This window comes from Rhinoderma darwinii, chromosome 1, assembly GCF_050947455.1.
Source record: "Rhinoderma darwinii isolate aRhiDar2 chromosome 1, aRhiDar2.hap1, whole genome shotgun sequence".
Classification (NCBI taxonomy): domain Eukaryota; kingdom Metazoa; phylum Chordata; class Amphibia; order Anura; family Rhinodermatidae; genus Rhinoderma; species Rhinoderma darwinii.
This window is the reverse complement of record NC_134687.1, coordinates 488,615,964-488,632,887: the sequence shown is the minus strand read 5'-3', so window position 1 is coordinate 488,632,887 and position 16,924 is coordinate 488,615,964. Positions and strand designations below refer to the sequence as shown.

The 16,924-nt window shown below is 40.2% G+C and overlaps 1 protein-coding gene across 2 annotated transcripts in view; it reads right to left on the bottom strand.

The window, feature by feature from the left end:
• The window catches only part of RNFT2 (ring finger protein, transmembrane 2), a 76,705-nt gene that overhangs the window by 38,052 nt on the left and 21,729 nt on the right, over positions 1–16,924 (bottom strand). For both annotated transcript variants that reach the window (XM_075835186.1, XM_075835176.1), the window contains exon 6: positions 6,172–6,325. In XM_075835186.1, the coding sequence (XP_075691301.1) occupies positions 6,172–6,325 (154 nt within the window). The remainder of the gene's footprint in view (positions 1–6,171; positions 6,326–16,924) is intronic.

The window sequence follows — 16,924 nt, the reverse complement described above, 5'->3', positions numbered from 1 at the left end:
TAAAAATCGCCTTTTGAAATTTTCTTGAAAATGTGAGAAATTGCTGGTAAAGTACTAAGCCTTGTAACGTCCTAGAAAAATAAAAGGATGTTCAAAAAACGATGCAAATATAAAGTAGACATATGTAATATGTGAAATAGTAACTATTTTGTGTGGTATTACTATCTGTTTTACAAGCAGATACATTTAAAATTAGAAAAATCATAATTTTTGCAAATTTTCTCTACATTTTGGTGTTTTTCACAAATAAGCAATGAATTTATTGACCAAATTTTTCCACTAATATAAAGTACAATATGTCACGAGAAAACAATCTCAGAATCGCTTGGATAGGCAAAGGCATTCCAGAGTTATTACCACATAAAGTGACACGTCAGATTTGAAAAAATTGGGTTGGTCCTGAAGACCAAAATGAGCTTGGTCTTGAAAGGGTTAATACTTTTTCTTAAACAGGTTTTATGCATGAAGGCCACCATCTGTGGTCACCAGTCTCTCTATATGAGCTCCTGAGTGGCCCACGACAGCGCTGCTCACAATTGTCAATTTGTTACTCACAGTAGTGTCTATTCAATGACAGACGCATTAACTGGTTTATAAGGGGAGTCATGTCCGCTTGCATTATGTGGTGGTCAGTTATAGAAATACTTAAGTCCAGCCTAACAGAACAGAGCACGAGCCGTCTATTGATTATTCATTGACATGAGGTAATGTAGCTAGCTATATAAAGTGTTCACTCGGTGCTTTTCATTACTACATTGAGTACACTCTCTGCTTGAGTGGTTTCTTTTTATTTTTCAACAGCACTTTTGAATAAAGTGCATTTTTACTATGCAGTCATAATGGATATAATCAAAGAACTTTCTGAAATTCTCACAGAATTCCACTATTAATTTTCCCCAAAGAAAATGTAAAATAAAATCAACGACATCCTTGCTGTAAATGCAATATATAACATGATTTTAGCTGTATACAGACCTTTTAACCACTGACTATACATGGAAGTCATATGAACAGACTCATTCGTAGATAAATTATTAGTAAATAATTTCATAGCCGCTACATTGATCAGGCCACATTAGAGGATTGCTACCTCAAGTATCTTTTTATTTCAGATTTTATTTTATGCAGCTATTTTCTTAGTTATAACGGTCTCTTCCCTCCATTTTCAACACAAAATGGCAGTTATTACCATTCCTATTGGGGATGTCACCTATCTTTCCCCAGACGCCTTGCATTAAAAATCTAAGTTATGAATGGATCTTTGGTTTGCCCTCTTATTGTTGGATTGCATGGCAGATTTGCTATGTAGAAGCTTGACAAAAATAGGTGACAACCCCCTATAGGAGCTGTAATGGCTGCCATTCCCTGTTGTCACTATGAAAACCATAGAAGAAAGAAAAAACTTGAGAACAACTTGAGAGAACGGAGCATATGCTCACCTCATTCGTATATGTTCTTGTTAATAGTCTTCTATCAAGATGCTAACAATGTCTAACAAAATAAGGTGTGGTAGACGAGCATTATGTATTAGAAAATGTATGCCCTATCCCCTTCTACTCTCTGTTACCCCTTTTGTTCACCTTTACTAGTGATATTCTCATGCATTTGTCTTGACTTTAAAAATACCTGCATAATAAAGTTAGAATTCATTTAAAATCAATGTCGTAGCTGCTTGCGGAGGGAGGACTTTAACATAGTGGATATCACAAAGTGTTAGCACCTTATCTGCTGACACTTTGTAACATCTTAACATTAGTATGGAAAAACCCTTTAAGAGTTCACATTTTAGTAGTATATTTATTTGCTGGGAATTTGGAATTTAGGGGACAATGTTTGTAAGGATTCACAAGAACAAAATATTTTAACATAATGACCACCTTACAGTATGTACTGGTATTAAGGTCTACTACACTACACTATATTCAGTACAAAGCTGCTGTCCAAACAAATAAAATGTATTGGCAGCTATTACCTCCGACTCCTCCCCCGAGGTGCTGAACACTTAACAGCAATAGAGAGGGGTAAGATAATAAAATGTTAAAATACCTCCGGAGGCGCAGATTTACAGAGAAAAAAATAGCAATGTATAGGTAAGATTCTAACCGTTCATCTGATGCTTTTTATGGCATAAGAAGTGGCATACCTGAATGGGTTCTTGAAGTGGGATACCTTAACATCATATTTGAGAGGTTGTTTGAAATCCTCTATATCTTATGTAAAGCGTTCCTCGGCTCAACGGGAAACAGAACTAGCAGGCCGGTGTAGAGATTTGTAGGATGCGTTTGTGGGGGACCCCTCTCCACATAATAGAGATGCATGGCTTTTAGTAGGGAGGGAATATTTGTTGCTTTTACAGGAGGAGGCAGATCGTAGGATTTTCTTTACTTAATCTTTTTTTGGATTGGGGAACCAATCCAGTAAATTATTAGCTCAGGTTGTGAGAACCAACAATATGCCCCCAGTTTTGCATATTCGTACTTCTCAGAATGACCTCCTCACTTCCTCTCAGGATATTTTGGACCAATTTACTGGCTTTTATAGAGACTTATATACTTCAAGGGCTGGATACTCTTTAGGTGGGTATTTAGACGGAATTCAGTTTCCACAGTTATCTTCCGATAGTAGTGCAATGTTGGATGCGCCATTCACAGTAGAGGAGATCTCGGAGTGTATATTGGATATGACTAAGGGTAAGGCTTCGTGTCCTGATGAGATACCTTTGGAAGTATATCTCCAATACTCTGATATTTTGTCGCCCCAGCTTCTATCTTTGTTTGAGGCAAGCTTTTCTGTGAGTGATTTGCCAGATTCCATGAAAGATGCTACTATTGTAGTTATTTTAAAACCGGGGAAAAACTCGGAGGACTGTGGATCTTATCGGCCTATATCGCTGCTTAATATAGACTATAAGATCCTGACTAAACTTCTGGCTAAAAGATTGGCTCGTGTCATAAAATATGTTATTCACCCAGATCAATCCGGTTTTATTCCTGGAAAGCCCACCCCTGATAGCATACGTAGAGCTCAGGTGGTCGCACAGATTGGGTGGAGGGAGCAGAGGGACTGGGCCTTGGCCTCCTTCGATGCGGCCAAGGCGTTTGATTCTGTGGAATGGACCTATCTTTTTACAGTTCTTAGGAGGTTTGGATTTGGCACCACTTTTATTAAATGGATTACTGTGATATATAAAGATCATTGAGCTTCTGTGGTGGTCAATGGGATCTTGTCCCCTTCCTTCTGCCTTCATTGAGGCACGAGGAAGGGGTGCCCATTGTCACCTCTGTTAATTGCTGCGGCCATAGGACCCTTGGCTATCTGTATCGGTCAGGACGCGGCTTTTCAGGGTATTCGTATAGAGCAGCGAGAAGATCGCATAGGATTATTAGCCGATATGTAACTTTTTATGGCTAACCGAATGCTTCTCTACCTAGGGCTATGGTGTTGATGGAGGTGTTTAGTAGATTCTCGGGCCTACATATTAATTGGAGTAAATCTTATCTCATGCCGCTTCATTCCAATAATTACGGTTGGGATTCGCAGTTTCAGGGTCTGGAGGTTGTGCACAGTTTTAAATATTTGGGTATTTGGATTTCTAGAGACAGTTCGCACTCTTATGATAGGAATGTATATCCCTTACTATCCTATTTAAAGGATAAATTTGCAGTATGGAAGTTGCTTCCACTGTCGGTAGCAGGCAGAATTAACCTCCTTAAAATTGCCTAAAATTTTATATACACTGGAGCATGCAGACACCCTAGTTCCTAAAAGGTTTTTTAATTTGGTTAACTCTTTATTCTATCCCTTTATCTGGGGCTCGGGTAGGCATAAGCTCAGGCTCAGTACTCTACAGAGACCTAAACGGTTAGCTGGGGCGGCCCTTCTAGATGTGTTTCTCTATTATTTGGCGGGTGAGCTGCGTTTTATACAGATGTGGATATCGGATGCACCGTTATCCAGTACTGAACATCATATAGCTCACTTTCTGCGCGTTCCTAGTTCATGGCCTATTTTAGAACCTCATGATTTTAGTCCTAGACATTCCCTTCCGATAATTAAACTGGCAAAGCAGGTTTGGTCTCATGCCAAAAAAATGTTACATTATTCTGATATTGTAGCTGAAATACCTATTTGGACTAACCACGGTTTGTCTCACTTCTTGGGCTTTCATGATCACGCTTTCTTGGAAGTCTTGGGGGTGACTCGATTGCAACAACTAATTAATGGTGAAGGTCGCACTTTGTCAGCCAGGGAAATACAGGATACGTTCCAGGTACCAGAAAGGGATACATTTAGATGTGTGCAACTGAGACACGTTTTGCTATCTCAATTTAGGGGAGCTCGGGACCCCATTTCCTCCTTGCTGCTTATAGGGATACTTAGAACACAAGGCCCAAGGGGGCGGATGTCAGTTGTATATACATTCCTGCTGTCCCAGAGGGTCGCTGACGCCGAATGTACCTTAGAATCCCGGTGGATCTGGCTAATTCCTGATCTGTCTGAGGGAGACTGGTCGGATGCTATGCCTTCACACCTATTGGTATCGCCTGCGGCGAATAATAGAATGACTCAATTGTATATCACTCATAGATGTTATATTACTCCTACCAGGTAATTGCATATGGGCAGTGTTTCCTCGGCGACCTGTACCAGATGCCAAAATGATTGAGCTGATTTTGATCATATGATTTGGTTATGCCCGTTGATTGCTACTTTTTGGAGAGAAGTAACAGATTTCCTCTTTGATATTGGATAAATCGGTACCTTGTGAGCCTGGTATTTGTTTATTGGGTCTGTTGTCAATGGATTCTTGGTCTCATTATGAAGGTATATTCTTACGTGAGGCCCTGTTTCTGGTCAGGAAAGCTATTGCCATCCGCTGGATGGATGACCTGACCCCCACAACTTCTCAATGGAAGACAATGGTAAATTCTGTGCTCTCATATGTAAATTTGGTGTATAAACATCGGGGCTGCCAGCATAAGTTTACGAGTGTTTGGAGCAGGTGGTGTACATCACCTCATACATCTTTTGGCGTGGGTGACCTCAGGGTTTCCTTACCTCAGGATAGGATATCTGATGGTTGATATGGTACGTGTTTGGGGGATAATTATGTGGGGATGAATTGCCCGTTTGTGAACGTAGACTGGACCTGGAGTGTGCTGTATTGCTTTATTCTTTTGAATTTTTGTTTCATCCCTTTTGCATTTTTTGTTTTGTGACATGTATCTATGATGCTTATCTCATGATTTATATGTACAAAGAGATCAATGCTGTTATTCTGTTACTGTTTCTTGAAGGATTGGTTTCTTGTAATTCACTAAGTATGTGTTGTTTATCATAACTGTGATTTACTTTCTTTACAATAAACTGAGTTAAAAAAAAAAGTGGCATATCTTTAAAGAGGACCTGTCACTAGGTCATATAAGTTGAACTGGCTAACAGACCTAAATGGCACTGTCTCCGCGATTCCAGCGCTGTTTTTTCCCCTAGGTCTCCCCGTTTCAGAGATATGGCTACTGTTGTGTTAGCTTCCTATATGCTAGTTTGCTGTAGTTAGCCAACAGAGCGTGAACTACCCTCAAGCTACTTCATGCTGATTGGTCAGCATCAGAGGCAGGGAAGCTAGCTCCACCTCGTTGGCGAACTACAGAAAATTTGACTATAGGAGCCAACACAACAGTGGGCCATATCTCTGGAACGGAGAGGGGGGGGGGGGGGTCCAGAAAAAAAAAAAGAAACACTGCCGGAATCAGGAGACAGTGCTATTCGGGTCAATTAACCAGTTCATATTATATGACCTAGTGACAGGTTCTCTTTAAGATTGGTTGGTGAATCCCACAAAACCAGTGTTGTTCATGGGCATGTTAATGCCAGAATTGAAAATATTCTGAAATAAAACAAAACTGGGTCCTTATACAAAAAATAATAATTCCCTTGTTACCCATAATAACCAAACAGTTCAACTATTTTGCACAGAAAAGAACAAATCCGGACTTGATAGAAATAATCCCAAATTCTCTATCCTATCAAAAATCTCATGCTTTACCATGCATTATATATAACATGACTCTACATATAATTAGAACATTTTCCATCCTGCAATTGAAAAGTGATGTGGCTAAATTGGTGAAGTGAAGATGGTAAGTTACTATTAAGCACAGGTTTAGTTACCTTAGACTTCACAGCTATCACAATCCTAGGAAGAGCGAGGATGAGACACTTCAGAGACACTGTGATGTATTTCAGAACAAAGTCTGAGATCCCCACGATCCACATGAGCTCAAAGAAATCCATGGTCTCTAAGTTTGGCTTCAGAAAGATAAGACTGCAGAAGGAACAAAATACATTAACATATTTGCAAGACACAATCGGAGAAGGCTTTTTATTATGGAAATGGAGCGAAACTTTAGCAACAATTATCAAACAGAATCCTTATAGTCAGGTAAGTTTATAAAGAAGGTAGAAGTTGCATGTCCCCAAATGCCTTGGTTTACAATTCTTGACATCATCCACAAATAAGCCAATTAGAGCAATAAAACGCTAGAATACGGGCCTCCGGGGATTTGTTGCCTCTGCAAATTGCCCATTACTTCGATACCTGTAATCAGCATTGTTGTCAAGATTAAACTATCCTATTTGACAAGATTTAGTCTCGGGTATAGTGCACACTATACGGTACAATAACCTGTCAGATGAGACAATGAAATTGCTTTCATCTGTTCCATAGCTCTGATATTAAACTAAAGGGATCAGAAGCGGTAATGAGACAACTAAATACACTGTCTAAAAGTCAGCACGATTGTCTGTGAAGCAGAACAAAAAATAATGGATGTTCAATAAGTTAATAATGGCCAATCTTATCCCTGCCCCTCGCAAAGAATACAAAATCTACCTACATTATAACTTTTCGTGGTAAGCACTATGTCTAATGACTTGCGTAGCCCTTTACAAGAAAGTCATAAAAAAGATTTGCATGAAACAAATGTAACAAATTAGTATAGGAATCTGTACAATGAAAATACAATACAGAAGCAAGGCCGATGTATGAACTGCTGTAAACACTTCAGCCTTTTTCTTATTCTGCAAGTAGACCTACAAGCCAACCCCCTTACTAGGGCTTATTTGTCTCAGTATGTGTGCGACTGTTGACTGATAATTATTTTCTCACTAAGCATTTCATTTTTTTGTACATTATAATAACGTGTTCCATGCCATGTAAATCATCTATCGCTGGACTGACTTTCTGGTGCTCATAAACAAAACGAAAATGGAAAGGAAAAGGATAATATAAATTGTTCAACTCAAAATGTATTTATATGGTGCCTATAATAAGTTATAAAAGTCAACAAACACCTGTACAGATTATTGCTCGCTGTGGTGATAAGAACAAACATGTGAACTACAGGATTACATCATCACCTATCAAATCCCTCCTGGGAGCGCGGATACACTTTCCCTCCCCATCCAGCTCCTCCCTCATTGTTTCTGTAGATGTCCCCCATGCATATAGTGCTGCTGGAGAGATCCTTTCTGCCCTATCTAAGGGAGCAGGAGTGCAGCGATATAAAAGGTGAATCCATACAACGATTAGCTGTAGATATTAATCTCCACCGAGTCCCACTGCCTGTCTATACTATGGGTGTGCAATCCTCAGTTTATTCCTATGAGATGAAGCTTCACACTGCTATCCCCTGCCTCCTGCTAGTAAGAGCAAACATGGAGAAACTTATCCCAAGCAGGAGGCAAATAAGAGCAGCATGAAGCTGCAAGTCAGAGAATATACTAGACTCTACAGTGTGAGTTAGGGGAGTTTTATTACTAAAGCACAATAGTTCTAGGCAGGGCCGGCATCAGCAGCCGGCTAGGTTGGGCAGATTCCAGGGCTCACTACTGTCTGCATTTAAAAGGGTTGTACACAGAAAAATATGGTTGCTTTCTTCAAAAACAGTGCCACACTTGTCAACAGGTTGTGTGTGGTATTGCAGCTTAATCCCATTCACTTCAAAAAGAACTGATATAATATCAGACATAACTCATGGACAGTTGTGGTGCTATTTCTGGAAGAAAGCTGCCATTTTTTTCTAATATTGTACAACCCTGTGTAGTTTTTCCTACAAAGGGGGACATTGGGGGAAGGGCCGACACCACTTTTCTGATGCTCCGAGGTTGCTTTTATATATTTACTTTATTTTCTAGCACTACTTTGCCTCTGGCCTCTGGTGGACCTGCTCTATGGGAAGCAGAAACACTAGAAGTAACAACCCATACAATACAGTTATCATATTAGTAATGATGATCAATGAATTGTGTTAAAAAAATTAAATAATTACTTAAGCGTTTTGCAAAATTGCGCCCTTAAAAAAACCAAAACCTCACACAGCTACATAAATGAAAAGTGAAAAAAGTTATGGCTGTTGGAGTGTAGAAAAGCAAACACACAAAAAAATCCTCTTGCCATCTGAACAAATACAGCACACAAATTTCCATCAGTAAAAGGGCAGAGCAAGTGAAGTGTGATGAGACACCTCTGAAGAGCCAGAAGCATAAAGGGAAATGTAGGCTGCAGGAGACCCACATCAGAGGGGAAGAAGGAGCCAAAGATAGTGGACAGCCCATATATGGCACATCAACTAAAACAAGTATACACATGGCATACACAGGAGCCCCCACATAATAGCCGAAGCTTCACCATATAGGCAAAGCAGAAAAAAAAAATCCTGGAGTGCTACTTTAAATTGACATAGCAGTGAGGTGACTTACCTCCACTCACAACACTATTTCAAATTTACCAGCGCTCCTTTAATCACAGCCATGAGATCTCGCGATAAATAGCGAGATCTTGTGGCTTTAGTCTATGTTGCATTGGTTTGTGGGAAAATGACGTCAGTGGTGAAACCCATGATAGGAGCCATCAGAGAAGATGCACGCACCGACTTCAGTGGTAATTTTCGCCTATTTACATAATAGGCACGCTTACAGGATCGCTATCTCTGGGGTAAGATGGTTGGCACACTAGAAAATTCTCACTCCAACACAGGGGATTAGGTTTACAACTGGCTGCAACCAGCTTAATCATTCTATCTAATCTATCGATCTATCTATCTATCTATCTATCTAATCTATCTAAGCTATCTATCTAATCTAAAAACCCTAGGCCGACCATCACTATTGTGACTCTCACAGGCTGGCAATATCGGTCTTCCCCAGGCCGAGAGCACTGTGTGAGTAGATCACACCATTCTTTACCCCTTCCCAACATCCGCTGTATATATACGGTGCAGGTCGGGTGGGGGAGTATGGTGCGGGCTCACTGGCTGAGCCCACTCCATAGAACGAGCATATCGGCTGTATTTTACAGCCAACACTTCAGTGTAACGAGCGGGAGCCCGCTCGCTTAACCCCTTAGATGCCGCGGCGAATAGCGACCGTGGCATATATGAAACGCTGCAACAGACCCCCCCCCTGCGACGAAGACCCCCAGTCTGCCATCTTTGTACTTTGACAGGAGACTGTCAGTATAAAGGTATACTGAAATACATTAGTATTGTAGTATATCATGCAAGCGATCCAATGTTGGAACGCTGGTTCAAGCCCCCCAGGGGGACTAGTAAAATAAGTTAAATGGAGTAAAATAAAGTATTTGTACTATATATTAAAAAAAAATTTAAATATTAAAAGTTCAAGCACAATGTGAAAAAATAAAATTAACATAACTGGTATCGCCGCATATCATTATTTGAACCCACTTCATGTAGTACAAAATATACTTTATTAAACATACAATACATAAGAAATGTTTAAAAATGGATCATACAGTGCAAGAAAAGCGGTGTCATAAACCCGGTGAAGGACATGATTATATACAGTGAAGGAAATAAGTATTTGATCCCTTGCTGATTTTGTAAGTTTGCCCACTGTCAAAGACATGAACAGTCTAGAATTTTTAGGCTAGGTTAATTTTACCAGTGAGAGATAGATTATATAAAAAAAAAAAACTGAAAATCACATAGTCAAAATTATATATATTTATTTGCATTCTGCACAGAGAAATAAGTATTTGATCCCTTTGGCAAACAAGACTTAATACTTGGTGGCAAAACCCTTGTTGGCAAGCACAGCAGTCAGACGTTTTTTGTAGTTGATGATGAGGTTTGCACACATGTTAGATGGAATTTTGGCCCACTCCTCTTTGCAGATCATCTGTAAATCATTAAGATTTTGAGGCTGTTGCTTGGCAACTCGGATCTTCAGCTCCCTCCATAAGTTTTCGATGGGATTAAGGTCTGGAAACTGGCTAGGCCACTCCATGACCTTAATGTGCTTCTTTTTGAGCCACTCCTTTGTTGCCTTGGCTGTATGTTTCGGGTCATTGTCATGCTGGAAGACCCAGCCACGAGCCATTTTTAATGTCCTGGTGGAGGGAAGGAGGTTGTCACTCAGGATTTGACGGTACATGGCTCCATCCATTCTCCCATTGATGCGGTGAAGTAGTCCTGTGCCCTTAGCAGAGAAACACCCCCAAAACATAATGTTTCCACCTCCATGCTTGACAGTGGGGACGGTGTTCTTTGGGTCATAGGCAGCATTTCCCTTCCTCCAAACACGGCGAGTTGAGTTAATGCCAAAGAGCTCAATTTTAGTCTCATCTGACCACAGCACCTTCTCCCAATCACTCTCAGAATCATCCAGATGTTCATTTGCAAACTTCAGACGGGCCTGTACATGTGCCTTCTTGAGCAGGGGGACCTTGCGGGTACTTCAGGATTTTAATCCATTACGGCGTAATGTGTTACCAATGGTTTTCTAGGTGACTGTGGTCCCAGCTGCCTTGAGATCATTAACAAGTTCCCCCGTGTAGTTTTCGGCTGAGCTCTCACCTTCCTCAGGATCAAGGATACCCCACGAGGTGAGATTTTGCATGGAGCCCCAGATCGATGTCGATTGACTGTCATTTTGTATGTCTTCCATTTTCTTACTATTGCACCAACAGTTGTCTCCTTCTCACCCAGCGTCTTACTTATGGTTTTGTAGCCCATTCCAGCCTTGTGCAGGTCTATGATCTTGTCCCTGACATCCTTAGAAAGCTCTTTGGTCTTGCCCATGTTGTAGAGGTTAGAGTCAGACTGATTAATTGAGTCTGTGGACAGGAGTCTTTTATACAGGTGACCAGGTAAGACAGCTGTCTTTAATGCAGGCACCAAGTTGATTTGGAGCATGTAACTGGTCTGGAGGAGGCTGAACTCTTAATGGTTGGTAGGGGATCAAATACTTATTTCTCTGTGCACAATGCAAATAAATATATATAATTTTGACTATGTGATTTTCTTTTTTTTTTTTTATATCATCTATCTCTCACTGGTAAAATTAACCTAGCCTAAAAATTCTAGACTGTTCATGACTTTGACAGTGGGCAAACTTACAAAATCAGCAAGGGATCAAATACTTATTTCCTTCACTGTATATATATATATATATATATATATATACATATATATATATATATGCCAATTTGTATGTATCGTACCAGTAATTTCTGGTACGATACATACAAATTGACATATTAAAACCCACCCTGGGGAAATCTGCATACTATAGGAAAACTATCAGAGAATGCAATATACACGCTTAATATGTTTGAGAGCAAGGTATATTCCTTAGATAGCAGTTAGGTAATAGCCAGATACATTAGCAGGACAGGAAGGTTGTAAAAAGTGAATTGCAGTAGGTTGTAGAAAAACGACATACCCATGGCAAAGTAAATGACGTGAGTGTCCTCAAGCAGCGGGATGGCAACAAACCCGCATTTTGGCGTTGCCTTCGTCTAGGGTTGGAGTCATCCTAGCGGGGCCCTCATTATAGATCAGATAGCACAAATCATAGACCACATACCACAATTCTCAGCCTCATACCACCTGCGGATTCAGCTTTCAGCACCAGGGCAGAGGTCTGCAGTCAGTCAGTTACTTGAAAGCTATGAATGGGATAATCGCGCCATCTACTGTTTACTAAGCCGTTCAAGGAGAAGCAGGGGGCCTGAAATGAAGCGCAGGGGTAAGTGATGGAGAATTTCACAGTTGCCTGTAGCAGAACACAGCAACTTAAAGCGTTTTCGAAATTTCATTATAAAGTGGAGAGCTTCCCTTCCCAGCCATTTTTTGGATTTAAATTTTTGTTTTTTCCTCCCCACCTTCCAAAAGCCATAAGTTTTAAATTTTTTCGTTGCTATAACCATATAAGGGCTTGTTATTTGCGGGACGAGTTGCATATTTTCATGAAATTTATTGTACAATATAATTTTGCGCAAGCGCCGCGGCCACTTCAAAGTAGCTGATCGGTGGAGGTGCCAGTGTTCAGATTCCTACCGATCACATATTGATGGCCTATCCTGAGGATAGGTCATCAATTTCTTAGGACTGAAAAACCCTTTTAACAACATGACATCAGAGGACAACACACAGACTTAAAGGGGAACAAAAAATTAATAGTAGATTCAATTCTAAGAATTATTTCCCTTAGATATGATTAGCAGTACAGAGGCTTTCCCTAACAGGAAATTACAGGACAAAGGTTTTACTTTCAGTTCAGCAGAGTGAGATCCAAATCTCATGGAGATACCAATTGAGCGGGGAGGAGCAGATTCTAATCTGAATGGAAAAGTAGAGCCTTGTACTCCGATCTGGTCAGGATCAGGGCTGAGTGAATCAATTTGCATGTTTTACTGTTTTGTCGATTCGCGGGTAATAGAATAAGATAGGAGAATCGATTCCCCTATTTTTCCCAGAAATTTTATTATTTGACATCAGAGTCTCTGCAATTGTGAACCAATACTTTGAGGGGTGAAGTTTTTTAAATGGGCTAACTTATTGAGGGTTTCTAATATATAAGGCCCTCAAAGCCACTTCACAACTGAACTGGCCCCTGTAAAAATAGGCTTTTGAAATTTTCTTGAAAATGTGTGAAATTTCTGCTAAAGTTCAAAGCCTTGTAACATCCTAGAAAAATAAAACGATGTTCAAAAAAACGATGCCAATCCAAAGTAGACATATGGGGGATGTTAATTAGCAACAATTTTGTGTGGTATTACTGCCTGTCTTATAAGAGGATACATTTAAATTTAGAAAAATGCGAATTTTTCACAAAATGTTGGTGTTTTTCACAGTTAAATACTGAATGTATCAAAGCAAATATTGCCAGTAACAAAGTCCAATGTGTCACGAGAAAACAATCTCAGAATCGCTTGGATAGGTAAAAGCATTCCGGAGTTATTACCACATAAAGTGACATGTCAGATTTGAAAAATGAGGCTCTGTCAGGAGGGTCAAAAGTGGCCAAAGAGGGAAGGGGTTAAGGAGGAAGGGGAGGAAGAGGAAATGAGTCTGATCAGTGGAGAAAGAGGCATTTTTCTGTAATAAATATATTACAAAAAATTTCTGATCTTTGTTTCTACTATTGCTTTATAGAAAGTTGTTTTATAATCAGCTACACCTCAAGCTGGTTATACAAATAAAAAAGCTTTCACCCCACGGCGGTCTCCGACCCCTTAGAAACGTGTACCTCCCCTCCTCAGAGCATGCATGTTTACTCAATAGGAAAGGAGACGCGTCACTGCCAGACACTCCTGAAAGGAAAAAAGCATTAGGCATGTGGATATGCAACAAGCCCATCCTCGTTTATGTCTGACGTGTGTCCTCAGGAGACAGGCTGGATGCTACCATATACCATAGTTTGTCGGTGGCCCTGAAAACATCTTTCTGATGTGTATGGGCAGATTTATTTTGTTGTACTTGACGGTTAGATTTGAGTGAAATGCAATGTTATCTATTCTTACATTCAGTTTATATTCATCTATCTATCTATCTATCTATCTCATATCTATCTATCTCATATCTATCTATCTATCTATCTCATATCTATCTATCTATCTATCTGTAAAGGATTTGCCAGACACAGGTTCTGTGTCGACGCCCGTGGGCAATCAGTCTGCACCTGCTCCTATGTCTGTGAGACTGACTCCATCTTCCACCACTCAGGATGGCAGGCTTAGGAGTGGCAGAGCCTATCACAGCCTGGCCAGACGGAGCTAGTTCACGGCCACTGTCTATTTATACCTGCCTTTCCTGTTCCTCCTTTGCCTGTGATTCTTCTATGCTTGTTTCCTGGCTTGCTGCTGCTGCTTGTACTACTGATCCTCTGCTTGTTATTGACCTTGGCTTTCTGACCACTCTCCTGCTTAGCGTTTTGTACCTCGCTCTCTCCTGGTTTGACTCGGCTCGTTCACCACTCTTGTTGCTCACGGTGTTCCGTGGGCAGCTGCCCCGTTTCCCTAGCTTCTGTGTACTCCTGTCTGTTTTGTCTGTCTTGCACTTACTGAGCGTAGGGACCGTCGCCCAATTGTACCCCGTCGCTTAGGACGGGTCGTTGCAAGTAGGCAGGGACTGAGTGGCGGGTAGATTAGGGCTCACCTGTCTGTCTCCCTACCCTGTCATTACACGATCTATCTATCTACCGACCTCGCTCTCATATATATATATATATATATATATATATACACACTATATGGACAAAATTATTGGGACACCTATAAATGCATTATTATAGAGTTGGTCCTCCCTTCTCCAGCTAAAACAGCTTAGACTCTTCTGGTGTTTGTGGGGCACGTACATCAGACTGCCAGATAGAGAAGCGTAATTTGTCACCCCACAGGACACGTTTCCACTGCTCCAGAGCCCAGTGGCATCGTGCTTTAAACCACTCCATCCGACACTTGGCATTTTTCTTGGTGATGTTAGGCTTACATGAAGCTGCTCAGCCATGGAATCCCATTCCATGAAGTTCCTGGCAGACAGTGTTTTTGCTGATTTTAATGCCAAAGGAGGTTTAGAGCTCTGCAGTTATTAAGTCAGCAGAGCGTTGGCGACTTTTATGCACTATGCGTCTCAGCACTCGGCGACACTGCTCTGTAACTTTACGTGGTCTGCCACTTTGTGGCTCATTTGCTGTGGTTCCTAAGCACTTCCACTTTGTAATAATATCACTCACAGTTGATCATGAAATATCTAGGAGGGAAGAAATGTCACAAACTGACTTATTGCAACGGTGGCATCTTATTCCAACACTACGCTCAAATTCAGTGAGCTCTTTAGAACGACCTATTCTTTCACAAACAGACTTGTCGTACCTTTGGTATCCTATTAGAGTACCACGCTCGATTTCAGTGAGCTCCTTAGAACTTATTATTTCAAAAAATGTTTGTAATGGCAGACTGCTTGGCTAGGTGCTGGATTTTATACACCTGTGGCAATGGAACTGAATAAAACACCTGAATTCAATGATTAAGAGGAGTATCCTAATACTTTTGTCCATATTATGTAATATATATATATATATATATATATATATATATATATACACATATACATAGATTTATTTTTTATCACCAGCTTGATAGACTCAGGCTAGAGCGACACAATCACCTCACACAGCCCTAGCTATAAATATTGCTGCAGCGCTGGCACAGTGACATACAGTGGCATGGCATAGCTAGCAGGTGCAGCCCCACAGTGATCACTTTGGACTCTAAAGCTAGAACTGGACAAGCTTAGTAGTTTTTATGTAGATGCAGGGCTCTCTATGTCCAGTTTATTTACAGTTTACTATTGTAAAACTAATGCAGACAAAGAATAATCACCATCCTGACACTGACTTTGCTTCGAACAGACCAAGTGAGCTCCCAGAGCGAGTATCTTGACACTGTGTCCCAATTACTAGATAGCAATGGTAGAGAAATGACCTTCACTGAGCACGAACAATCAGTCCAACATGATGTGACGGGCATGTTCTTAATCTTACTCCAATGATCTTTGACTACCAGCTCATTCTTCACTATACTCTATTCACCCTAGCTAGGACATGATTTTGATAAGTTTGCAATGAGAAAATAATATATAAAAGCAAAACAAAAATAAAACAAACGAAATAGAAAAAAAAAAACAAAGAAAATACTCACACACCACACATGGCTAAGTGATAACCTAAAATATAAAAAAGTGAGAAATTAAAAAAAAACAAAAAACATTGAACATAAAATAAAGAAAAATACTTTTGTACCCAACAATATTGATGAGCAGCATAAATTAAAAGTAAACATATTTGGTTCGTATAGCCGCGTTCAGACACAGAAGAGATTTCCTGCTGCAGAAATGGCCTGAAATCTGCTCCAAAATTTGCAGGTGTTATGTGCAGACCTGTGGAAAATTCGGAAGAAATTTGCAACAGATTTGAAATTCCGTACCATGCCCTCAGATGCATATGATTTTTTTCCAGCAGAGTTTGACTGGGGTTTTGTAGGACTCTATTCTCTTCCACTGCACTTTTTTTTTACACCAGTATTCTTGTGTAAAAATTTAGCAATTGGCCCAAAAGTTGCAAAATTACGATTTTTAGGCCATTTCCCCTTGCCACTTTCCATAAAGGGGACGTGGCCTCTCGCGGCTTGATGCATTGACAACAATTGACGCCAAAAAGTGGTGTAAATTATAGCAGAAATCTACGCCAGCTACTGGCTGATGTACATTTTATTTGGTGGTGCACAAACACAATGCGCCAAATTTATTATGGGGTGTATGTCGCATCTTACTATAGTTTGTTTTGAATGAAAATTGACGCAGTCTTAATACATCCCCCCCTATATCTACTGTCAATTCTCTGCTTCTTTGATTTCAAACCTTATACTAGGTTATAGCGTTCTAGATTTCTATTATTTTATTTGCCATTTTTAAAACTTATTTTTTAAATACTACTCTCCAAGAGTGCAGTTCCGTCCCGGAAATCAGTGGTTACAGAAATTTGAGATTAAACGTACAGTATTTTATTTTGTCATTCTGATAGAAAATTAATTGCTCACACGCTTTTTCTACCTGCATTA